Source organism: Oncorhynchus mykiss, chromosome 7, assembly GCF_013265735.2.
Source record: "Oncorhynchus mykiss isolate Arlee chromosome 7, USDA_OmykA_1.1, whole genome shotgun sequence".
Lineage (NCBI taxonomy): Eukaryota > Metazoa > Chordata > Actinopteri > Salmoniformes > Salmonidae > Oncorhynchus > Oncorhynchus mykiss.
The window spans coordinates 47258914-47285493 of record NC_048571.1 but is presented as its reverse complement, the minus strand read 5'-3'; the positions used below and the strand labels follow the sequence as shown (position 1 = coordinate 47285493).

The 26580-nt window shown below is 43.4% G+C and overlaps 1 protein-coding gene across 2 annotated transcripts; it reads left to right on the top strand.

Moving 5' to 3' along the window:
• The first annotated feature begins 702 nt into the window (after nt 1-702).
• On the top strand, nt 703-25169 carry LOC110527888 (macrophage-stimulating protein receptor). Of its 2 annotated transcripts, XM_036983370.1 has the most exons (21): nt 703-959; nt 3015-4339; nt 12585-12761; nt 12907-13029; nt 13137-13307; nt 13624-13784; nt 15166-15301; nt 15534-15670; nt 16747-16926; nt 17063-17162; nt 17272-17490; nt 17649-17792; nt 18088-18241; nt 18447-18536; nt 18791-19009; nt 19215-19295; nt 19557-19738; nt 19881-19990; nt 20185-20350; nt 20532-20668; nt 24573-24801. In XM_036983370.1, the coding sequence occupies exons 2-21, from the start codon at nt 3122-3124 to the stop codon at nt 24799-24801; spliced, it is 4134 nt and encodes a 1377-aa protein (XP_036839265.1). In that variant the 5' UTR covers nt 703-959; nt 3015-3121. The 2 variants fall into 2 exon arrangements, with proteins under 2 accessions (XP_036839265.1, XP_021465153.2); XM_021609478.2 differs by lacking the exon at nt 703-959 and having other exon boundaries at nt 3122-4339; nt 24573-25169.
• The last annotated feature ends 1411 nt before the right edge of the window (nt 25170-26580 follow it).

Here is a 26580-nt window from a genome sequence, read left to right as displayed (position 1 = left end):
TTGGGAGCTTTGGCCTGTGGCTGATAGGTCGCTGGTTCGGCCCTCGTTTTTGATCTTGTGGGAGATCTGTCGACGTACCCTTGAGCAGGACGTTGACCCTGGATGCTTCTGTGGGTCGCACTGGATGGGAGTCTTTTAGATTACTGAATGTAATGTAAATGTTGAGTGTCTTCACTGCAAGTAGATTGTATGTTTTAATATTCTACAAAAAAAGAGATTTAGCAACGAAAAAATTATGGATTTGAAAGTTTTACAATTTTATTTTTTACAAGAGCTCTCAGCCTAGCCCTAGGCGATCTCATGGCACCATGTCAACCACCAACGCATGTAAGCATGCGTGTCCGGCCAGATGAGATGTAGTCATTTTTTGTGTGTCTGTAAATTGTTGTTCGTTTGTATCTGGAGTGTAACAAACTATTATGTAAAATAAAAAGAGATCGTATAGATTTTGTTTCTTTTTTTGTAAGATTTTCATTATTCCAAGAACAAGACCGAAACAAAGTACAGTAGGCTTATAACCATTTATGTTCAACCAAAATGTCCGAATATATCCAACAGGAACTGGCAAAAATGACAATGACTATTTTAGAATAATGAAATTGGAAATAAATGTTTTAAGTGAAGTGGCAAGCTGCATTATCTACCTCACCGTCATTTTATGCACTTGGAAGTTGTCACGCTGTATTATGCGCGAAGAGGAGGTGAATGCGTGCGCTCAGTTGAGGAGTACAGCAAACCGTCTGGTGCACTGCAGTCTATGATTCACCTTTCGCCTGGAAATAAAAACTGTTTTCATTGTTTGAAAATAGCGTAGGCTACGCATACAGCACATTCTCCATGAAAATAAATATTGGTGAAGGGAAAACTTTTCGAAGTCCGCGCGTGGTCAAGGAATTGTCAGTTATGCTGTCAAGAGGACAACTCTGAGATTCGTGACGTTCGTGCATTACCTCAAACAGGTAAGTAGCGAAAAGTTATGGTTTAGTAACATGCGTTACATAATTTTGCAGAGAGTTCTGAGTTTATTCGTTCTTTGTGGTTCTCACCCAAAAATGTATATTATGATTTTTAGACAACATTATCGAATATATTCAACTTTATAGTGAATTAAAATGTATATTGTGAACACTGATTGATTTAATAATCTGAAACATTTCCTACATGGGGTGCTTCTAACGTGTCAACTCCATTCTTTCTGTTTATATGGTATTCTATATTCTGTTTATATCTACTCCACTTGAATGACAGAACATTTATTCGGTTTGTTGTTTTTGTCAGTCTTTGAATTTGATTGATAGTTGCTGAAATCCCAAAATTATATATTATCAGTGTATTGATTACGACCGTATGTGTCGACCCGGATTTATGAGGAATTGTGTACCTTATCATAACTGTTTCAATATGATATACACATGGCATTTCCTGCAAGCCAGATAAACTCATATTGCGTTATTCCATGTTTAACAGGGTGTCTGTGGGAATTATAAACCTATTAATCACGTCTCTGTAGAGTTGAATAGCTAAAACATGTATTAGCGCTATTGGACATGTTCACAAGCTCAGACAGTAGACCAAGTTGCAGAGACAAATCATGGGTTTCTCAGAACTACTGAACTCCACTCTATTCATTGATACATATTGAAATGCTCTACTCTTCAAATGACCTTTGCAGAAAGCACCTGAATGAAGATAATGCTATTTGTGACTTTTCAATGACCAAGACCAGATTGCAATGCGTTGCATGCCTACCTGTAAATGGCAACGAATGGAAACTAAATGTCAAACCTTTGGTTTATTAACCATGAGCATGAAGAAAGTCACTCAGTCCTTACACCCATGTCCCTGCTGCTTTTAAACACTAAACCTCTGTTTGTTTCACATGAAGTTAAAGGTGTTAAAATGTAACATGTATGCCAATGCTATTCTATGAATTATTGATATACTGTATATATATATTTATATAAATTAAGATTTCCAACATTTCATCAAGTCTAAAGGCTAATAACTTTATAATAGGTATTGTTTTGTATCTTGAAGACTGTTATATAACCACATTATAATGCTTCTGTTGTTGAAATTCCCGCTTTCCATGTGGGACTTAAGAGGCACGTATTGTATGGCCATCAGTCCGTGTGCATCTTTTTCCCAGAAAGGCATGTAGTGGTTGTGACAGGAATGCAAAGTAGAGAGGCCCAGGTTCCTGAGTGCTACCTGTGACCTGGCTGTGATATGTCCGGTTAATCATCAACCCAGGGGATGTGGCTCAATGCAAATGCGCAATGTCCGGGACATGGAGTGCTCTGGTCAACTACCCGGGAAAATGAAGTGCTCTGGTCAACTACATGTATGTCATGTCATGGCTCAGTATTGATTAGCAATTAGAATGTGTTTAACCCATTCATCATTCGAACGTAAAGACCTCTAGGGAAATTAAAGCTTCTAGGGAAATCGCTATTCTCTTGCATTAGAAGATGTCTGGATAATTGATCTGTATTGCACTGGAAAGACAGAGGGTTGGAATGACTTTTACCTGCTTTGTATGAGAACATGGCACAATTTGGGGTAGATGCTTCGACACTACCTGGGCTTTTTACGTTATTAGGTTGTGCTTTAGCAAGGCATTTTCAAGCTCAAAGGACAGAGCATGACCTTTTCAGGCACTTTGAAATACTTCAGATTGTTAATTAAAAAAAGGCTTTTGTATGTCATGATGGAAGAGGTTTCACAGACACATACTGTGTAATACCAACACAGCTCTTTTTGGCTACCGGTATCTAAACATTTCCTATTAGGCTGTTGTTTACTATGAGACAGCGGAAGCTTTTAACATTGCTTCCTTATGACCACATTTCTTCATCACTGTCTCTCTCATACTTGTCTCGACCAGAAAGTACTATACTCTACGTTATTTTAGATAGAATCCCATTATGTTTATAGCTTAGGAATCATATTATTTGCAATCTTGTGGACAGTCAGGACCACTTTAATCATTTATCATGTTTTATTTTCCTCAGAGATCTGCAGCTGGTCTCAATAAGGATGACATTGTCCAACAATCAGACCTGGAGGTAACGCAAGGACGTCCCCCCCCCCCCCCTTCTCTCTGCATCTGAGAGTGGAGATGGTCCACTGGGCCACACAGTGGTTGACATGTGTCTGGCTCCAGACTGTCTTGACCTCCACATTGGACACCTGCCCCTCCACAACCCCTAGCCCTGTCAACTTCTCTGTGGTCTACACCATGCCCTTCTTCCAAACAAAGAGCCCCATCCAAAACATAGTGACCAACTCAATGTACCAGGAAGTGTATGTGGCATCTCAGAATGTGATCGAGGCTGTGAACATGAGTTTGGAGAAGGTGTGGGAGCTTCCTACAGGCCCAGTGGGCGGCCCTGAGTGTAAGATTTGTGATTTGTGTGACGTTGACAAGGATCCCAACTTCCTAGAGAACACTGACAATGAGGTATTATTGTTGGATACATTCTTTATGTATTTATACTCTTGTGGGAGTTCTCAATATGGTGTATGCCATTTCCACCAACTTAAGACAGATGGACAACCACCCAATAAGAATTCATCTAAATGTTTATTCAGAAAAGAATCTAACTCTGCTGCCTATTGTCCTGACTGCCTTGCCAGCCCGCTGGGCACCAAAGTCACCATGGTGGAGGAGGGACAGACTGTATACTTTTTTGTGGCTTCCACTGTAAATGATAGCATGACACAGAGATATGACAGGAAGTCCATATCAGTGCGCCGACCATTGGCATCAGAAGACGGTTTTTACAATGACGTGCGGGGACTGACCGTTCTGCCTAGCCTGCGCAGGACCTACAACATTGAGTATGTCTACAGCTTCTTCACCCAGGAGTTTGTCTACTTCCTGTCCGTCCAGAGAGAGAGCCCTGACCAAGAGTTCTCCCCGTTTCAGACACGGCTGGGCCGCCTGCCGAGGAATGAGTGGGAGATGAGGAGGTACCGGGAGGTGGTTCTGGAGTGCCGGTTTGAACCCAAACGGAGGAGAAGAAACACGGTAAGCGGGAGTGAGGCCTTTAAGGATGTGGTGTACAACATGGTGCAGGCCGCCCACTTTGGGAAGGCAGGCAGTGAGCTGGCGGATGAACTTGGAGCAGAGGAAGAGGATGACATCCTGTATGGAGTGTTCGCCGTCACAGATGACAATAGGGTCACAGAGCACGACTCAGCCCTCTGTGCCTTTCCAATGGACAATGTGAACAAGGCCATTGATGATGGGGTGGATGACTGCTGTAAGTCTGGCCCAGAGCAGCTGTCCCGGGGACTTTGCCACTTCCAGGCCTGCGAGAGCTGTCCTCATGAGGTGAGCCCACCAACTCAACACTCACTCATGCAGGTTGATCCAGAGAGGTGTTGGTAAATTGTGTTATATACATTATGCGTACACAGTCTGTTTAGGTTGTCTTCACAATGCATAGATAGCATGAGAGTTATTCCCTCACTTCACTATAATATTTGTGACAGACTGGGTAAACGTTAGTTAGTTTGGCTACCAAATAGGGGTGAAACGATTCACAAAACTCATGGTTCGGTACGATACTGTACTGTGGTGTCACGGTTCGGTACGGTTTCGATACATCGACAAAATAAATGCCTCAGAAATATGTCATTTGTATTTAGATTTTCCATTTATTATAATAGTAAACATGGGTAGCTTGAATTCTCAGGAGGATATGGAAACAAAGGGACAACAAAAATCAGCAGTGCCTGCCTTATAACATGAAATAATATAGTCATTTAAAACAGAACTTCAACAAGTGTTTAGTCCAGCAGCATATATCAAAATTAAGTCACATAGCAGTGCTTTAAACAAAATAGGACCACTTGAGATTGGTTACTTAAAAAAAATAAAAATAATAATAATCCGATTTTCTAGTTTTTATTTCAGAAGATTAGTCTATCCACATTATCAATAGTGAGCACAGATCGGCTTACTGTGACAATGTCAGCCGCTGTGGAGAATACCCTCTCGCTAGGGACAGAGGTCCCAGACACAGCCAGGTAGCTGTGGAGAATACCCTCTCACTAGGGACAGAGGTCCCAGGCACAGCCAGGTAGCTGTGGAGAATACCCTCTCACTAGGGACAGAGGTCCCAGACACAGCCAGGTAGCTGTGGAGAATACCCTCTCGCTAGGGACAGAGGTCCCAGACACAGCCAGGTAGCTGTGGAGAATACCCTCTCGCTAGGGACAGAGGTCCCAGACACAGCCGGGTAGCTGTGGAGAATACCCTCTCGCTAGGGACAGAGGTCCCAGACACAGCCGGGTAGCTGTGGAGAATACCCTCTCGCTAGGGACAGAGGTCCCAGACACAGCCGGGTAGCTGTGGAGAATACCCTCTCGCTAGGGACAGAGGTCCCAGACACAGCCAGGTAGCGCCTTGCTAACATGGTAACATAAGGGTATATTAACTCTTTGGTCTTCCACCATGTAAGTGGATCAGCATCCAGAGGAATAAGGTCCACTTCCCTGTATGAGGTCACCTCCTCTACGACCTTGACCTTTGACTTGGTTCCCTACTCCTGGGTCGTGAGCAACTCCCCAAAACGCTCAGCCATGGCAGACTTATTTTCTGGAGGAGAACCCCTGTCGTCTGCCGTCTCTGGAGAGGGATTGGCTCCTGTGGTATCTGTGGCTTGACCTGGCAGAATTAAATTAGATGACAATCTCTGAAGTGGCTTTAAAAATATGATTTGTTGTTAGAAATATATATATCAGACGCTATTATGACAATTACAATTATTGCTTTATAATGAATTGTTAAAACACTAATTAATAAAATAAATGTAACAAAATAATTACAATACCTGTTGTATATTGGTCACAATCCCTGCTGTGAGTTCATTGCAGACTCTCAGACGAGCAGCAGCATCCAGGTGCAGCAGGGACTTGAACTGGGGGTCCAAAGCGGTGCTCTTGTGTCAGAAGTCTTGGACACCAGGGTCAGCATACTAGGCTCCAGGTTAACTCTGATAGCAGTCTTGACATCCCTTACTACGGGTTCATCTTTATCAGATGCCATCATTGATTTCAGGATCATTGTTTTCATAGGCAGGACCATGGAAACTGATGGAATGCACTGTTTTGAGAGGTTTGCACACTTTGATTACTTCCTCTGCTAGTCTTATGTCATTTTCAGACAAAGTCACAATATCTTTGACATTGTTCCTCACAGCTTGATCAGTCAGTGTAGAATACACCGCAACTTTCTGCTCAAGGTATCTCTCAAACATGTAATGGCTTGAATTCCATCTAGTAGGGACATCTTGGATTAGTTTGTGGTTTGGCAGCTCCAGTATCTCCTGTTTTGTCTTGAAAACATGTGCAACAGTTGTGGTTTTATGAAAGAAGGATACCACCTTCCTGATCTTTGCTAAGAGGCGAGAGATTGGATTCACTGACATTGCTTTTTGAGATGCTAGATGAATAACGTGAGCAAAGCATCCTATCTGTGGCCCTAATCCAGGTAGCGCAACTGCATTTACAATATTTCTAGTGTTATCAGTGGTCACAGGAATCATTACATTATCGCTCTCCAACTTCCACACTGCAACTACTTCCCTTAGCTCTTCCCCCAAGTTTACACTGGTGTGACTACTCTTAAGGGGACCTGTTTGAAGGATATGGCTTTTTATCTCCCACTCTGCCATAATGAAATTAGCCGTTACAGGAAGGTAGCTCTAGATGTCCAACTGTCTGTGGTTAGAGCAACAGACCACGTTTCTGACAACTCGCTCTCAAGTTGTCATTTTTGTTTGTTTGTGTAAGGCCGGTATTAATGTCTGGGCAAAATGTGTACGGGAAGGAGTAGTGAAGTGTGGCTCGACCACTTTAAACATTTTTCTGAACCCCGCATTCTCTACCACAGAGAAGGGTCTCATATCTGCCCTATGAATTTGCGGAGGGAGTCGAAAAGAGAACACACAGAAGAAGGCTGTTGTATAAAACACCTGTCTCCGGATGACATCTTCAAACTAAGGGCCACCATAGCATCCATGACAGAGAGGGAGAAGTGTTCATCCATGTATACGGGTAAAAAAAAAGCTATAATATCAGATATTATATGTTTCTAATTTAGTCAGAAAGTCGTTTTCATTGCAAGTTAAAGCGTACTGTTAGCTAGCTAGCTAATGTTAGCTTGCTGGCTCGCTAGCTAATGTTACGTGTATGATCTGTGTACTAATATTATTCTTATCTCAGAGACATTTGCATTTCTAGTTATAGCCTAATGTTAGCTAGCTAGCTAGCTCACGTTCAACCTAGCTAGTTGGTTAGCTTTAGCTACCAGTAGATTCATACAGGGTAGTAATGTTATGAGTTGGGATTATGGTTCATTGTTAAGCTAGCTAGCTAGCTCCATGTCTAAACAAAAGACTCCACTATGCAAGTAACCATTTCACTGTACCGTTTACACCTTCTGTGTCCTGTGCATGTGACAAATACACTTAGATTGTAGTTGATATAGTGTGTGTTTACCATAGAAGGTAATGTGAAGAACAACATGACCTGCATCAAAGTCAAATTAGGATATAACGTTAGGTCAATGAGACAGTGTCCAAGTTCTAAAATTCTCCAGTAGGATGCCCTGCTTTTATTTAGTCAGTCAACACCCTTTAAAAGTTCACTACATAAGACCGGATCTAGACGGTCGGTCACATATGGTAGGCTTACCACATAGATCGGCATTCCTAAAATACTTTTGAACATCCTTTTTTGGTGCAGTCCGGACCGGCCTTGATTTCCACGTCCACGGACGTTCAGATTTTGTCCGTCTGGACCAGCCTTGATTTGGCCCAAACATAAATGTTTATAAACAGCGTATTTTCAGCTTTAATTGAGAACCGAAAATGAACCTGATTTCAACATCCGGAAAATACGTATTTTCAACTTTCATTGAATCTGATCTCAATGCCCGGAAAATACATATTTTCAATGTAGGGAAAATACATATTTTCAACTTTCATTCTGAACTGAAAATTAACCTGATTTCAACATCTGGAAAACACATATTTTCACATTCATTCAGAACCTAAAGTGAACCCAACTTTGATATCTGGAAAATATGTATTTTAGATATCTTTTCAACGTCATTTTGCTTACTGGGACTATTCTAGTAGGGACGGCAATTTATTTGTCTTGACTAGGACGGACCGGCCCTGAGCCTAGATGCGTTACGTACATGTCTGGCTGGACTGGTAAAATGGAGACTTGGATGTCTGTGGAGTCAGCGAGAGTGGGTGATCCAGTGATAAAATAAAAAAAACAACTGTACAAAAGTGTGAGCTATTTTCCAACCAGGAAGAAGTGGACTCTCCAGAGGAGTAATGGAACATCCTGTACTACTCTTTCGGCAGAAAAACAGATTATTTCAATGACTCTCATTCCTGTGTATCAGTGAAGGCTGCTCAGAGGAGGAATGGGAGGACCAGGCTCCTCAGTGAATTTCATGACAATTAAACTAGTGAAACATAAAAAAATATGTCCTTTTTGATATCCTAAATATACTCATGTCACCATATAATTGATTAAAACACACTGTTTTGCAGTTTTGGTATACAGTAGCCTCAATAGCACTCTGTAGGGTAGCACCATGGTGTAGCCAGAGGACAGCTAGTTTCCATCCTCCTCTGTGTACACTGGCTTCAATACAAAACCTAGGAGACTCGTGGTTCTCTTCGCCTTCCATAAACTTACACAGTAGTGATAACAACTTCCGGAGGACGTCATCAAACCTATCAGAGCTCTTGCCCACCCATGAAAGGATCAGATAATTAACATAGTACAGAAAACATAAGCTACAGCCAGCTAGCACTGCAGTGCATAACATGTGGTGAGCAGTTGACTCAAAGAGAGAGAAAGACAATAGTTGAACAGTTTTGAACAAATTAATTTCTTCAAAAATTAAGGAGAAGCAAGAGAGAGAGAGAGAGAGCTAGCTGTATTTTGTATATTCACTTTCTTAGCTAGCAAATGCAGCTAGCTTGTTTAGCCTACTCAAACACCTGGCTCAAACAGAGAGGGATGCTATGCTACCTAGCTGGCTATGGCTATCCAACACTGGAATTCTTCCAAGTCAAGTTAAGCTTAACTTTAATGTATTGTCACTGGGGCCCGCCGATGTATTGTAACTGCTAAATTGCTTGCAAACTGTACACTGTACTGTATGAATGTAGCGGCTTTACTAACACATTAGTTCTAGTAGCTATGTTAGCTAATATGGTGACAACGATGTAGGCTGTGTGTAGGGGTTAGAGGTTTTGAAGGTTTGGCTTGGAAAGTTTTTTTTGCCATGTCACAGACAGCTGATGTGTTGTGCACTGAAGTCCACAAGCGACGGGAATAGGTGAGAGGAGGAGAGCGTGTAGATGTGAGAAGGAATTATCCCAATGATAAAAGGAATCATGCTATTTGTATGTGGCTGCTATGAAAGTGAACTGTGTTTGTGTGTGATCAGGGGTGTATTCACTCTGCCAATTCTGTTGGAAAAAAAGTTTCTTAAACGGAAGCAAACGGAATGAAACGGGGATAAACATACGTGAATTTGTCCAATAGAAACTCTTGTTTGCAACTGTTGGACTAATGATTACATCCTAGATCAGCTAGATGCAGGCAGGATTGTGCCAGGCAGTATTGAATGTGTCAATGTCTGTCCCCTTGATTACTCAAATTTCTCTCAACCTGTGCACCTACACTGAAAACTTTAATTCTTAGGCTCGTTTGTCACAATCTCATGATGGGTATAGGCAATATTTGAGTAGCATGTAGTAGCCTAAACTTATCAATGTTACATTGAACTGGGTGAATGGAGTTTGAATGACAGTCATCCAGTATGCTGTAATAGAAAGAAGGCCATGCTCCCAAAAAATAATCGTCCTCCCTCATCTTAAATGACACCGACCGCCACTGTAGGCTAGGTATAGTAAGAGCCAATGGAATTTCTTGTGGGTGGTAAGGAAAGGATGATGTTTTCTCTTACAGTAAGTGCATGGACATGCCAAGGATGTTAAACAAAAGCAGGCATGTCAGAGTTTAATGTTCTGTATTTAATCACGCAATAGGTTGTCTCAACCTGCTAAATTTGGTTTACACAGGAGCAGATGAGGGTTGAAAGGAAGGAGTTATTTTGATTCCGACAGCAATCACTAATCACAACAACAAAAAATCCTTTATCTCTATTTTCATGTGCAAACAGCTATCTAGGCACAGAGAGAAATCCATTGAGGTCATAATGCAATTGCTCCACAAAATGTTTCTGTATTGCCCAGTCCAAAGCAGAGACTTGATAGTGTGTTCAAGTTATTTTTCTTCTCTGCCTTGGGTAGTCGATCCACTATGCACACATCCTCTACGTCTCACATGATCCAGATGACATATCCATAAAAAGGAAACTGTGATTTAGGCTTAATCAAAATTCTTTAGTTGTCAGTTTACATGTATATTTAGCAGTAAGCCAAACAGTGTCTTTGAAATCTAAATATGCTGTTATCCTTTTTATCAGGTTCAGGATAGACAAGGCCATGACACAGTTGTAACATGATTCCTGTAGCAACCAATAGCATTCACTGGCTCTTGACTCCTCTAGAGAGCAATCCATTTGTTTGGAAGCTTTTTTTTGTGGGATGGAAAACTGCTTCATGGAAAAAGGACACAACAGTTTGCCAACAAAAGACAACAGCCAACACAAGATAGCAACACAAATAGCTGAAAAAGAACATGATTTTGGACAGAGGCCAACGTATTTGGGAGTTAGTTAGCTTTTAAACTTGTTTTCCGGATATGCGTCTTTGAATAAATCTCTCATGGAACGGTGCCTTTGGCAATGTTTTATTGTCAGTCAAATGAATTGTATGCCTCATTTATCTGGGAATGAACATGTTTTAATACTGTGAAATTGAACTGCGTGTCTGCCATAATGACCATTTACATTTTTGACTGTTCTTTTTACATTTTTTTATTTACTCAGCAAATAGCTGAAAACGTGCCAGTGAGTGAGTGTTACCACTATGAGATCACATTTGACTCCCCAAATATTCCCCGACCTCTACAGATCTCTGGCTCTGAAATTCTTTAGGGGGGCTAATTTGAATCAACAGCAGATTTTGAGGGATTTTTACATCCGTACCCCAGTACGACCAACGTAACTGCAGTTTCACAGTACTTGGCTGTTTCATTGTGTTTTCACAATTCAGGACAGGAGTGGCCTGCCAGCTGGAATTTACAGGAATCTGAAATCCGGGTCCCTCCCTCTCCAACGTTAGCTCACAGCTGCTACCAATAACCCTGCTTCTCACAAGAACAACTACACCTCCCATGAGTGTCATTGTCTATATAATTATTATATAATTTGAAGCCTATTTATGTGTACTTTTACTGGCTCCTGGCATTGAGTGCTTATTGTTGTCTGGTCTTTGCCACACTGTCTACCTCCAGCATGCCCAGATGTTATGAAGCCATGGAAACAAATCCTCCTTCGCCAACCTTTTTCTAGTACAGTATTGTGGGAGAAAACATATACATACAGAGTGTCAGAAAAATACACTGATAAGGCATATTCCATTTTGGCATCTGTATCAGTGGTACAAATTCTGATTCCCAAATAGCACCAACAGTTCTGTTGAACCTGAACTAATAATTACATACTGTTCCTTGGTTATATCCCTGTTCTTCTAGTTTTTGTGCATATTCATGACAATGACTGTTGGAACTTGAGATCTGAGACAATTGATTATGTTTTTTTTAACATGTTATTTGTACCTCTTTAGATGGAGTTTCTTTGCACCAAGTCAGTATGATAAATATAATATAGTAGCGAGAGCTATGAATCACCATGGGTCTTTGTCATCTGAGGTCAGACGCCATTGTGGTTCATTCAGGAAAGTTTCTGGTCCCATGAGGAAGGTGGGCAAAACCAGTCAATACAGTTGCACAGTCTATAGCTGATATAATACTATCAGAGCTGTGGAGGAACTCATTGGTCAGTGTGTTCTCAAAGTGTTCCCTTCTAAAGCATTACACAAGCTAGGGTGCATTTGCTTTAAAACCTTTTCTTCCTTTTTCACTTGGCATCAGGTAAGCTGCTCACCCAGTTCCTTGTTCCGAGAACATCTGTTCACGAAACAACAGCAGTAGGCTTTAGTGCCTCAAGGCCTGATGTCAAGTACCAGATATAATACCCTACATTTACTATTGCACTTTAACAGGTTGTAGATGGAGAGCTTTTGTAATATTTCTTTTTTTACAACATGTGAACACATTGTACATGGATCAAGATAACACTAAATTACCAAAAGCTGAAAAAGTATTATCTAAGTATTGTGTAAGTAGTTTTGAATATGTTATTTGAATAGCACAAGTAGATTTAATAACACATGCCCCTATGAGTCCTTGGTTTGCAGCCCAGAATTATTCTGATTCATCTTGACCAGAAAAAACTCTGGGAGCTAGGGCCCAATTATTTTCCCGCTCTAGGCTCGTGACCAGAAAAAACTCCTGGCCCTACTCAGAACGTACATCTCCCTATTTACTATGCCCCATCTCCCTGTGACCAGAGCATGGAGAACAACGCCACCTGCAGGGACCACCCCACCATGGTGTCTAAGCCCTATTACAGAGTGGACCTCTTCAACAGGCAGATGAATGACATCCTGCTCACCTCCCTGCTTGTCACCACCATAGAGAACAAGACCGTGGCACACATTGGCACCTCCACTGGACGGCTCCTCCAGGTATGGAGGGGGACAGCTCACAACAGAGTGTGATCCTGATCCAAGATGATCTAATCCAAGATGGAGTTAAATGAAAAATGTGAACATACTATAGTTCTGCTCTTCTTCGATAGATTATTAACGCTCTGCTCTGTCTTTTTGGCAGCTTGTTTTGAGAAGATCAAGCCCTATTATCTTTGCCAATTACACCTTGGTAGAGAACCAGAGGGTCTCCCCAATTGCTGCTGTGTACTCGTCAGAATCTCTACTGTTTGTGGTTGGAGACAAGGTTTGGAAAAGCCAGTTCAAAATCAGTTACAGTTAGCAAAAACAGCAATCAAAGTGACTCTTTAAAAAAAAATCAAAGTTAATCAAATCGCTCTCTTTGGCTGGCAGGTGATCCAGGTGCCTCAGAGAGGGCCAGGCTGCCAGCACTTCATGACCTGTGCCATGTGCCTGACAGCCCCTGAGTTTATGGTCTGTGGCTGGTGCTCTGGAGAGTGTTCCTGGGAGGAGGAGTGCAGTGGCCACTGGAGGAACGAGTCTTGCCCCCCTGGTATTACCGAGGTGAGAAGAACTGGGGAGAGGAATGTGTTTGTTTTGTGTAGGGAGGTTTGGATTGGAGCAATTAGCTACCCTACCATACAATGGATCTTACTGCTGGCCAGGTTCTATGTGGAATAATGTGTTGTTGAATTCAAAGAAATGCCAAACATATCTTTATGGTTATCATAAAGATATGTTTGAGATTGTCCATAGTCACAGATTTCCTGGGCATAACCATAACGTGACCATAACTTTGTATAGTATTTGTATGTTGTGATAATGATAGGTTGTGATTGAAAGTTCATATGCTGAATCTGTTTGTTCCTGTTTGGCCTAGTTCTTTCCTAAGACAGCTCCCCCTGATGGTCAATCAGAGCTGACTCTGTGTGGCTGGGAGTTTCAGTCTCCCCTGAGGCCTGCCATCAGCTCCAGAACCCACCTGGTGAGACTGGGACAGACAGCCTGCGCCGTGCTGCCACTGAAGAGCAACAACACACAGTGAGTACCACTCACAATGACAGAGGGTCGGCAACAACACATCCACCACGCTGACCCTCAACACGAGGGCCCCTCAGGGGTGCATGCTTAGTCCCCTCCTATACTCTCTGTTCACCCACGACTGCGTGGCCGCGCACATCTCCAACACTGTCATTAAGTTTGCCGATGACACGATGGTGGTAGGCCTGATCACAGACGATGATAAGACAGCCTATAGGGAGGAGGTCAGAAACCTGGCAGTGTGGTGCCAGGACAACAACCTCTTCCTTAACGTCAGCAAGACAAATGAGCTGATTATAGACTACAGGAAATGGAGGGCAGAGCACGCCCCTATTCACATAGATGGGGCTGTAGTAGAGCGGGTCGAGAGCTTCAAGTTCCTCGGTGTCCACATCACTAAGGACCGCTCATGTTCCAAACACACCAACACAGTCATGAAGAGGGTACGACAACGCTTTTCCCCCCTAAGGAGGCTGAAAAGATTTGGCATGGGCCCTCAGATTCTCAAACTTCTACAGCTGCACCATTGAGAGCATCTTGACTGGCTGCATCACCGCTTGGTATTGCAACTGCTTGGCATCCGACCGTAAGGCGCTACAGAAGGCAGTTTTTACGGCCCGGTACATCACTGGGGCCAAACTCCCTGCCATCCACAACCTCTATGCTAGGCGGTGTCAGAGGAAGGCCCTAATAATTGTCAAAGACTCCAGCAACCCAAGTCATAGACTGTTCTCTCTGCTACTCAACGGCAAGTGGTACCAGAGTGCCAAGACTGCTGAATGGTTAATCAAATGGCTACCCGGACTATTTGCATTGACTACCTTTTTATTTGCACTAACTCTCACACACACACTCACACATAGACACACGTTCACACTCTTAACATACGCTGCTGCTACTCTGTTTATTATCTATCCAGATTGCCTAGTGACTTTTACCCCTACCTACATGTACATATTACCTCAACTCCCTCGTACCCCTGCACATTGACTCAGTACCGGTGCACCTTGTATATAGTTTTGCTATTGTTATTTTATTGTGTTACTATTTCCTTTTGATTTGGTGCACATTTTTCTTACTTTTTAACTCTGCATCGTTGGGAAAGGGATTGTAAGTAAGCGTTTCACGGTTAAGTCTACACCTGTTGTGTTCGGCGCATGTGAACGATTTGATTTGATTTGAGATGCACAGTGGATCATATTAGTCATATTGACATATAGGTTTATTGTATGTACAGTGGGTAGGTTTTACTCAACTAGTATGGGACATTAAGGAAACATACTGTAGATGTTAACTCAACTGAAACGTCTCATGGTGATTTCTGCTTCATCTTTTTTTACATTTTATGTTACTTTGACACTGTTGTTGTGCCGCTCCTTAGCCTGGTGTGTAAGATCCACTCTGGGCCCATTGAGCTGTCCAAATCAGTTAACATCACTGTGGAGGTGCATGAGGAGAAGATAGAGGGCCGCTACTCCATCGATGGAAAATCAGAAATGCCAGGATTTACCTTTGTGGTAATTTGAATCTACAATTGATTGCACTACCTATTTTCAGTTGGGTGACTCATTTGATTATGTCTCTGTTAATAATAATATGTATTATTGCATGTAACAGAGACATACTGTAAATATCAAAGTGAGTTTGGAAGTATCCTCTGTTGTACATACAAAGTCACCATCACTCTTTCAGGGGTACTTTATGAATGGCTTTAGGATTAAATTGGTGACATTTTGCTCCCTTTGGCAGATTCCCAACATCACAGACATCCAGCCCAACTACGGGCCTCGTGTTGGGGGAACTCTGATTACTGTGACTGGGCCTCACCTGGACGCTGGGAAGAACAGGAGGGTCACTCTGAATGGAGATCCCTGCCCAATCACCAGGTGGATGAAGTTGGGTCATTCCACCAATTCGGTGCATTTTGAGATGTGTAACTTGGTGAAAAAAAACTGTTGATTTCAAAAAAATGTGACATTGTCATAAAGCGCATGTTCAACTGAATAAAAAACAAGTTTTTCCATCTCAAGAGGTTGAATAACAAAATGACTATGGGTAACAGGGTTGACTTGTTATGCTTTGCCCACTATGTTTTCCATCACAAAACATCAGAAAATTGACAGATCAGCTCACCTGCTTTTACACTATGATTTGACTATTAGATGTTCAATGTTTCTTTTGAAAATAATATTTAAATGGAATTGTTTAACCATATTAAAACGAGAGTTCAATTCACGTCAACATGGTTGACCTTAAAAAATGGGACGAATCCCTAATCAAATGAATCATTAATCACATGAAAGAAATAATAATCTTCAGAAATGACTTTGTCAAAGAAACAAAATAACTAAGGCTTTACAATTATGATTTTGGCCCGTTATCAAGTCTTTATTGAAAGTAAACACATTTATTCAATTTTCCATGTGGTCTATGTTAAAGGCCACTTAGTTGAATATAACTGGCTTTTAATTTCAATTTCAATTTTGGTGCAAAATGTCTAATTAAAATATCAAAGGATGCAAAGGCACTCATTTCGTGGAACGATCCAGTTACTGGTTATGTCATTATGGCTCTCCTGTGATGTTTTCACCCAAAGCCTGTTTCCTCTAACCTGTACTTCTAAAATACCTGCCTGTATGACATCATTTACTATCGACTATTTACCTGTGTGTGCCCCATGCTTGTCCCAGCATGTGTGTGTGTATAGTAATCGCAAACTGATCGCAATCTGACTGTGTACCATTCAATTACAGGGAGTGAATGAAAAACTAGTAGTTGTGATGACTAACTCAGTGTGGTGTATCCTTTTATTTCTTTTCAAAATATACATATCTTCTAAGTAGTCATTTTCATGTTGTGGGGTGATAAACACATAAAGCCACATGTGGAGTGAGGTGACCATAAGTCCTACCTGTAGGAGTATACTAACCCTGGACTTCCTCCCTACTTCACCTGCCTCCAGTGTCACAGCGCCCAGAGGGAACATGTCCTCCATCATCTGTCTGTCTCAGCCCATCGCGGAGGTGAGGGACGTCCCCCTCACTGTGTTCATAGACAAGTCACCTGTCCTCACCACCAAAGTCTTCTACTACAAAGAAAACCCAGAGGTCACAGCTGTCCTCCCAGACTGCAGTTTCGACAGGTAGGCCAAGCCTTTACAATCTGTCACCATCTCTACCAAAATAAAAGGTGGATAGATCTAAGCCCTGCTGGTGGGTTTCAGTAGAATCTGTTATTGTCACTCGCTCCACTCCATTGTTTTTCTCTGTCGACTCCAGGGGGTCAAAGATAATCATTGAAGGGAAGAACTTGGACTCTGTTTACAGGACCATCATTCGCTTTAAGCCCAACGAGGGACACCTGAAGCCTGTCATCAGAGTACGGGCCAATAAAATATTATACAACCACATACTGTATACATGATAGAGATAAAACATTTTTTTTTCATGTAATCAGATGCATACAACTCTTTTATAATTCCCTCCAGGTGTGCAAAGGCAAGTCTTTGCCTACACGGATGGAGTGCATAACTCCTGCTCTCCTCCGGGAAGAAACAGAGGAAGGGGAGCTCTCCTTTGATATGGATGGAGCTGTTGGACTGTGGAATGGAGAGTTCTCCTACCACCCCTATGGCGAGCCCATACCCTTTGAAACTGAGGGCCATGTACTTAGGCTGTACCATGGGCAAGATGAAGTGTCACTGCATGTAAGTGCAACAGTGCCATAACAACACACCTTATTAATGTCTATTTGACTGCTACTTACTGTCAGAAGGAGTAGGAATATAGTTTTATATTGCTTATGTATTGTTTAAACATTTTCAAGAAGGAAAACTCAGAAGTCTCTTTTTCTTCCCCATCACAGCACCAGAAACTGAACCTTGTGAGTTCCTGCATGACAATCACTATGACAGTGGGAGGAGTGGATTGTGACGCGAAAGTCCTGGACAATGAAATCACCTGCAGGATCCCCAGAAACGTAACCATAAGTGAAGGACTGCCTGTGAAGGTTTGTTGATTACTGGACACTATGTTGTGCATTCAACATTAGGATATGTTAACAATAAACATCCTACTATTGGTCTGTACTTGGTTGTTTTCCCTACATGTGTGGTGAAATTACAGGAAAACAAGACAGCAGTCTCTGGCAGTAGTGTGTGACCATGCCGACCATAACTTAGTTTAAAAAGAATGTCAAAAGCTGACAAAAAAAATATGTCTGTATCTATATGTGAATGTGTTTTTTTAAAACTAGGAAGTAAAATCAATCAATCAAGACCCACCCACTGTCTTTCCTTCCCCAGATCTCCATCAATGGGCAGGTTCACAACGTTGGGGCTGTGGTCCTGGTCAGTAATCACTACATGGTGGGCATCGTACTGGGGATACTGGGGGCCCTGGTGGCGGGGGCTGTGCTGGCCTTCGTAGTCATGAAGCACCTGAGGAAGCAGAAGAAAGGTGGGGTTCCCTGTCCGTCTGGACTTTGATCAGGCCATCTTACACAACCCCATGACTGGTAATGAGGATGTCTAATGCAACTGGTTTAACGTAGGACATCTACAGCCATGCACAGTGACAGTGGTAGCTAGCATTGTCTTGCTGACTTTTGATGCATTTTCCTTCTCCCGTGGTTTACGATTGAAAACTCTGGTGACATTTCCAGACTCTCAGGTGGAGACCCGTTTGGCCCAAAACCACAACCGCTCCAACAGCAGTAGTCTGGAACTGTCATCTGTAACTGACTACAGAAGAGGTGAGACTCTAATTGGCTAATATATATTGTGTCTCGATCAGTTTCTGTTCTTAGGTTTCAACAACAGTGGTTGAAGTCTACACATACTGATTCTTTATCTACACATACTGATGTATGTGCATTATCTACACATACTGATGTATGTGCATTATCTACACATACTGATGTATGTGCATTATCGACACATACTGATGTATGTGCATTATCGACACATACTGAAGGAAATCTACTGACCTTGCCCTTTTCCACTCTAGTAGTCCTGCCTCAGAGGCCAAGTTCGGCTCTGGGAAGCCCAGTGGTGTTCCCCAGTCTGGCCTACCCTGCAGGCAGAATGGACCCCACACTCACCCCCCTCCTACCCCCTGAGAAGATCTCCATCTCCAGCTTCAGACCAGAGCTCCTGGAAGAGGTGAAGGATGTGCTGATCCCAGCAGACATGCTCATTGTCCAGCATTGCCAGATCATTGGCAAGGGTCAGTCTCATTATAGTGTGTACAGCACTCTACATAGAATGCTTTTTAATTGCGTGTTTTTAGACAACAATCAAATGCACATAGGCTACTACTCCCATACCTTTTAGTCTCTGTTATTATACCATATATATCAAATTGGCCATTTTTTATAATAGGGACTTAAACCCATCTCATTCCAATTATAATGTTCTCTTATCTCCCTCAGGTCACTTTGGCACAGTTTATCATGGCTACTTCACAGACCACAACAACAGAGAAATCCATTGTGCTGTCAAGTCATTGAACAGTGAGTATCTCCTTCACAATGTTCTAGAGCTGAACCAGGTGGACTGAGTATTAGTCACCTGTACATGTGACCAACTGGGTAAATATGGAACAACCCTGCTAGTGTGTGGGGATAATTGAACATGCAAACTCGGTTAAATGTGGTTTGTTTAGGGTTTTTAGGCTTTATCTGTAAATGTTGGCTGTTCATAAGCAGTTTTTACGTTAATATATGTGTGTATGCCCTGCGTACGTACATGCATGTGTGTGTGTGTCATATCAGGGATCACAGATGTAGAGGAGGTAGAGCAGTTTCTGAAGGAGGGCATCCTGATGAAGGGGTTCCATCACACCAACGTTCTCTCTCTGCTGGGCATCCTGTTGCCTCAGGAAGGGCTACCCCTGGTGGTACTACCTTATATGAAACACGGGGACCTCCGCCACTTCATACGCTGTGAGAAAAGGGTAAGGAAGTGACAAAACAATAACTACCATCTGTTCACTTTCATCAGCATACAAGGGATTCCCTTAACACCTCAATGATACAGTGTGTCTCAAGGCTTATGTGACAGACATTATTCTTGTGTGGTATTGATTCTTCCTGTAGAACCCCACAGTGAAGGACCTGATTGGCTTTGGGCTTCAGGTTGCCAAGGGGATGGAGTACTTAGCACACATGAAGTTTTTGCACAGGGACCTTGCAGCACGCAACTGCATGTAAGTCAGGGTTAAGCAATCAGTTCAGTTCTCTGTAACTGGGGCTAGTCGCCAATTTAAACTATACATTAGACCTGACATAAGCAAACAGATGATATTTTACTTAGTAATGCTGCTGTATGATAGTTGCAGGCTTGCTTTCACAGATCACCAATCTGGGGCCCTTCTGTTTGCCCTTGTTATTGTTTGTGCAGGCTGGATGAGTCGTACACCGTGAAGGTGGCAGACTTCGGCATGGCCAGGGATGTGTTTGATAAGGAGTACTACAGCATTCAGGACCACAGGAAGGCTAAGTTACCAGTCAAGTGGATGGCCATCGAGAGCCTCCAGACACAGAAATTCACTGCCAAGTCAGATGTAGTAAGTGAAGGAATTACTTTCTGATAACACAATAAGAATTAGGCAGCATTTGTGGAATTAGAACGGACTATGTTGTTACTTGAATAATTATAGTGTTCATACATAGTAATAAGAGCAACTTTATATTACCCCCAAATCCTTTCTCACCAAGCTAAGTTTCTCATCATGCCCACCCCTGCAGTGGTCATTTGGGGTGTTGATGTGGGAGATGTTAACGAGAGGAGCAAGCCCCTACCCAGAGGTGGACCCCTATGACATCACACATTATCTACTGAAGGGCAGGAGACTCCCCCAACCACAGTTCTGTCCTGACCCTTTGTAAGTAGTGGTAATGATAGTCTAGTGACATTTCATTTAAATTTTTTTAAAAAATTTTTTGTTCCTCATATTAGAACTCAAAAGAAGAAGAAATGCCCTGTTCAAAGTAAATAAATATGTCTATAGTAAATATTGTTATACTGTAACAGAGAGGCTTAAAACAAATCAGACAGTTATGGAGTATGAATTTCCCACCTCTTCAGTTGCAGCAAAGCGGAACAGGAAAGTCTAGCCAGTAATTAAAGGATGTTGGAAAGGTCAACCTGCAGTGTTAAACTCGTAAATGTCCACCACAGTCATATCCGAATATGGTTAAGCAATGTAGTCTGAGAGTTAATGATCACCACTATGCTTCACTTCAAAGATATCCTCACATGCGCACGTGCACACACCGTGATAAATAGGAAGTGTTGAAAGACAGATTAACGATTGAGAAAAAAACTGTAGAGAAGAAGAACACAACATAATGGCTGACTTTTCCATGTGGGAACAAACATGGGTCTCAATATCTCAAATATGTAAAAGCCATAAATCACCTCCCTATCGCTTTTGCTTAATCATTTCGGTCTGTAAATTTCAATGAGGACATAGCTAGTACAATACTATTTTATTTAAGTTAAGCATTTTGTAGGAATTATACTCCTATTGCTATAAGAAAGCACCACCTAACAGTTTTTCTCAAGACAATGTTGTTGATTTTTGTAACGGTTCTCTTGTTGTGAAGTAGAAGCGGACCAAAAAGCAGCGTGGTGGTTGTTCATTGTATTTTAATGAAGACACGATACATGAACAAACTAACGAAAACAAGAAACGTGAGAACTCAAAACAGCCCTATCTGGTGCAAACACAAAGACAGGAACAATCACCCACAAACACAGTGAAACCCAGGCTACCTAAGTATGATTCTCAATCAGAGACAACTAATGACACCTGCCTCTGATTGAGAACCATACTAGGCCGAAAACATAGAACTGCCCCAAAACATAGAAAAACAAACATAGACTGCCCACCCAACTCACGCCCTGACCATACTAAATAAATACAAAACAAAGGAAATAGAGGTCAGAACGTGACAGTACCCCCCCCCCAAAGGTGCGGACTCCGGCCGCAAAACCTGACCTATAGGGGAGGGTCTGGGTGGGCGTCTGTCCGCGGTGGCGGCTCTGGCGCGGGACGCGGACCCCACTTCGCCATTGTCTTAGTCCGCCTTATTGTCCGCCTCCGTGGCTTACTCACCATGCCCACCCCTCTCAATGACCCCACTGGACAGAGGGGCTGCTTGGGACAGAGGGACAGCTGCTCGGGACAGAGGGACAGCTGCTCGGGACGGAGGGGCAGCTGCTCCGGGCGGAGGGGCAGCTGCTCCGGGCGGAGGGGCAGCGCTGCTCCGGGCGGAGGGGCAGCTGCTCCGGGCGGAGGGGCAGCTGCTCCGGGCGGAGGGGCTCTAGCGGCCCCTGGCTGACTGGCGGCACTGGCGGCCCCTGGCTGACTGGCGGCCCCTGGCTGACTGGCGGCACTGGCGGCCCCTGGTTGACTGGCGGCGCTGGCGCTGGGCTGACTGGCAGCACTGGCGGCCCCTGGTTGACTGGCGGCCCCTGGCTGACTGGCGGCACTGGCGGCCCCTGGCTGACGGGCGGCACTGGCGGCCCGTGGCTGACGGGCGGCACTGGCGGCCCCTGGCTGACGGGCGGCACTGGCGGCCCCTGGCTGACGGGCGGCACTGGCGGCCCCTGGCTGACGGGCGGCACTGGCGGCCCCTGGCTGACGGGCGGCACTGGCGGCGCTGGGCAGACGGGCGGCGCTGGCGGCGCTGGGCAGACGGGCGGCGCTGGCGGCGCTGGGCAGACGGGCGGCGCTGGCGGCGCTGGGCAGACGGGCGGCGCTGGCGGCGCTGGGCAGACGGGCGGCGCTGGCGGCGCTGGGCAGACGGGCGGCGCTGGGCAGACGGGCGGCGCTGGGCAGACGGGCGGCGCTGGCGGCGCTGGGCAGACGGGCGGCGCTGGCGGCGTTGGGAAGACGGGCGGCGCTGGCGCTGGGCAGACGGGAAGCTCAGATGGCGCTGGGCAGACGGGAAGCTCCGGCAACGCTGGGCTGAGTAGCTCTCCTAGCGCCGAACAGGCGGGAGACTCCGGCAGCGCTGGAGAGGAGGGAGCCCCTGCAAGGATGGGCCGGAGAGGCAGCCTGGTACGGGGAGCTGCCACCGGAGGGCTGGTGCGTGGAGGTGGTGACGGATAGACCGGGCCGTGCAGGCGCACTGGAGCTCTTGAGCACCGAGCCTGCCCAACCTTACCCGGTTGAATGGTCCCGGTCGCCCTGCCAGTGCGGCGAGGTGGAATAGCCCGCACTGGGCTATGCAGGCGAACCGGGGACACTGTGCGCAAGGCTGGTGCCATGTAAGCCGGCCCAAGGAGACGCACTGGAGACCAGATGCGTAGAGCCGGCTTCATGGCACTTGGCTCGATGCCCACTCTAGCCCGGCCGATACGCGGAGCTGGAATGTACCGCACCGGGCTGTGCACCCGCACTGGGGACACCGTGCGCTCCACAGCATAACACGGTGCCTGCCCGGTCTCTCTAGCCCCCCGGTAACCACAGGAAGTTGGCTCAGGTCTCCTACCTGGCGTAGCCATACTCCCTGTTAGCCCCCCCCCAATAAATTTTTGGGGCTAACTACCGGGCTTCCATCCACGACGCCGCGCTGCCTCCTCATACCAGCGCCTCTCCGCTTTCGCCGCCTCCAGTTCTTCTTTGGGACGGCGATATTCTCCTGGCTGGGCCCAGGGTCCTCTTCCGTCTAATTCCTCCTCCCATGTCCATACCTCCTCGCGCTGCTCCTGCTGCTGCTTTTTCCGTTGCCCATTACCACACCGCTTGGTCCTGTTGTGGTGGGTGATTCTGTAACGGTTCTCTTGTTGTGAAGTAGAAGCGGACCAAAAAGCAGCGTGGTGGTTGTTCATTGTATTTTAATGAAGACACGATACATGAACAAACTAACGAAAACAAGAACCGTGAGAACTCAAAACAGCCCTATCTGGTACAAAGACAGGAACAATCACCCACAAACACACAGTGAAACCCAGGCTACCTAAGTATGATTCTCAATCAGAGACAACTAATGACACCTGCCTCTGATTGAGAACCATACTAGGCCGAAAACATAGAACTGCCCCAAAACATAGAAAAACAAACATAGACTGCCCACCCAACTCACGCCCTGACCATACTAAATAAATACAAAACAAAGGAAATAGAGGTCAGAACGTGACAATTTTCGTATAATCAAAAGAAACTGTCTACAAAAAGATTAACGCAACCATACTTATTTAGAGTCCAAGCAGACTAAACAGAAAGTTAGTCTCTCTTTTTAAAATCCCAGTAGATCAATACATGTACATATTTAAATATAAATGTATTTACTTAATAATACATGTATTTACTTACAATACATACCCGGCTCAAAGGGTATACTGAATAAAGTGAAATGTAAGAACAATGTAGTTACATAAGATATACTTGTAATTTTCATGTACCAACCCAGGAGCTAACAACTTACAATGTAAAGTGAAACCCAGTAGGGTATAACCTTTATAATTACTATGTAGTTAGAATGACAATAAGATTACTAGGAGAAAGGGACAGGAGAACATTAGTTTAATCCCTTTTAGTTGCATTGTACTTACAATATAACAATCTTTAACAACCAACTCTGTAATTACAATGTTGTTGCAATGGATATACACATATTTACTAAGTACTTACCCAGTAACAAGCAATTTAATGTCAGTTGTATAGTTACATTTCAACACAGATCCAAAAATGCTTGTACGCGATTGAGTAAAACTGTAAGTGCGGTCCAAGGCACTACATTTGATTTGATTTAAGTGCTGTATGTAACTCTCTCCAGGTATGCCATCATGCTGCAGTGTTGGGACCCAGACCCAGAAGTGAGGCCCAGCTTTGCCACGCTGGTGTCTGCTGTCCTGACCATCCTGTCTGGCCTGGAGGGGGAGCACTACATCAACCTCAAGGTCACCTATGTCAACCTGGACCAGCCACGCCCCTATCCCGCCCTCACTGAGTCCGCAGACGAGTGTGATTCCTCAGACACTGAAGACACACGCTCAGTGTCCTGATGTCACACCAGGACAGGTACATGTAGTATGGTTTGGTGCTATGAGCACAAGGACCTCAAAAAGTCTAACTAAAGATTGTTGATTATCTTTTACTACATAGTGTCGATAGGAAGCAGTTGCAATGCACAAAGTCTAAGGGACTTGAAAGTTCTTCCCCCATTCACATTATAGTATACTACCTGGCAAAGTTTTTTGTATTATAAGAGTGGATGTAATGTCCATATGTTTTCTCTTAATTGTTTTTGAGATAAAGTAATTATACTGTATCATTTGGATCATACTTTTACAAAACAAAATGGACCCTAACGTTTTAACAGTGACCTGTTATTGTTACTTTTATTTAATGTGTGACCTTCCTGGTCCCGTCCCTCAAGTCAGTGAGTCAACACAGGAAGGAGCAATGGATGGATAGTTCATTTATTTCCAAAGCTGCAATGATGTGACACACACAGTATGGATGAATGGTCAGTAGTCGACGGGATATAAATAGAACTCCCACAGCAATTCTTCATAAATCTGCTGTGTAATATACAAAAAAAAAAATAATAATTGAAATGTCTATCAAAGTCATTGTGATCGTATGGTGGATTTAACAATTTCTAAAAATTCCTAATTCCTAACTATAATAAAATAAATACATTGTTTCCATGTGTAATCTCATATTTACAACATCACAATAAACTATCATCCATTTTAGTATCCAAAAATATATAAACTTAACCTGAACAAATTGTCACATTTGTGGTGAAGGAATATAATATACCTAGAATGTGCCACATCTTTTCCTAAACTAACAAAACCAGGCTATTAAACTGGCTGATGCTCATGAGTGACCTGCAATGATGGGATACACACAGTATGGATGAATGGTCAGTAATCTACAAGATATAAATATCACTCCTAAAGAAGATGCATTTTCGAGTTAGCTACCAATGTCAAAGTGGGAATTTTAGCTTGCTTAAATTCTGAAAACTGAGATTCCGCAAATAACAAATATAGAGTGGTTTATTTAATGCGAAGCCAACAATAGTAGTTACTAATAACATAAATTGCTAATGTACGATGTAAAATCTGGATTTTATGATGTAATGTCAATTTATTACATTTCTATCCCGGGACCATTCCATTTTCAACTCACTCATAGAAATTATCCATAAATCTACTGTGGATTAACCAGAATCCCATGCCTTTATCGCTGAGTGTATTAGACAATGTAAACACACTAATCTACCAGGAGGTGGCGGAATACCCATTTTATTCAGGAATGTAACAATTGAATTGCACCTTTACACGTGCACAATGTGTTTTAGATAGTGTAATAAATTGCCATATTTATTCTAGATTCTTCATTTGTCATTTAAGTAGTATTTCTTTTTTAACATGAGCTTCTTCCCATGTGGTGGCTTCATCCATTGTTACTGTACACTTACAGTAACAGATACAAATGAGACTTGTGTAAACCATCACTGGCAAACCCTCATGAGTTGTCCATCAGTACTGTCATTGAGCAAGACTTCCACTAGAGGCCAGTGTTTTACTAGAACACTGGAGAACTATGGTGAAAACACAGCACTTTAATATGTAAATCACATGTTCTGAACACCATAAAGTAAAATGGAGACATCTCATTGAAAAACATGTATTGGTGTACTTTCCATATGCATAACATCCTTTCCTTACTCTCAAATTGCATATCTATCTATCTTTAAGACTGCACACAGTGGTCAGTAGCTCATGAGTTGTTTTTGTAATGAATAAATGGGAAGAACAACCATAAAA

Bases quoted from the DNA above. Each gene is read 5' to 3' on its own strand.
- LOC110527888 (XM_021609478.2), top strand. From the start codon at position 3,122: ATGGTCCACTGGGCCACACAGTGGTTGACATGTGTCTGGCTCCAGACT. The intron at 4,340-12,584 runs GTGAGCCCACCA...CCCTGTGACCAG, and splicing joins GCGAGAGCTGTCCTCATGAG to AGCATGGAGAACAACGCCAC. The intron at 17,793-18,087 runs GTTTGTTGATTA...TTCCTTCCCCAG, and splicing joins GTGAAGGACTGCCTGTGAAG to ATCTCCATCAATGGGCAGGT.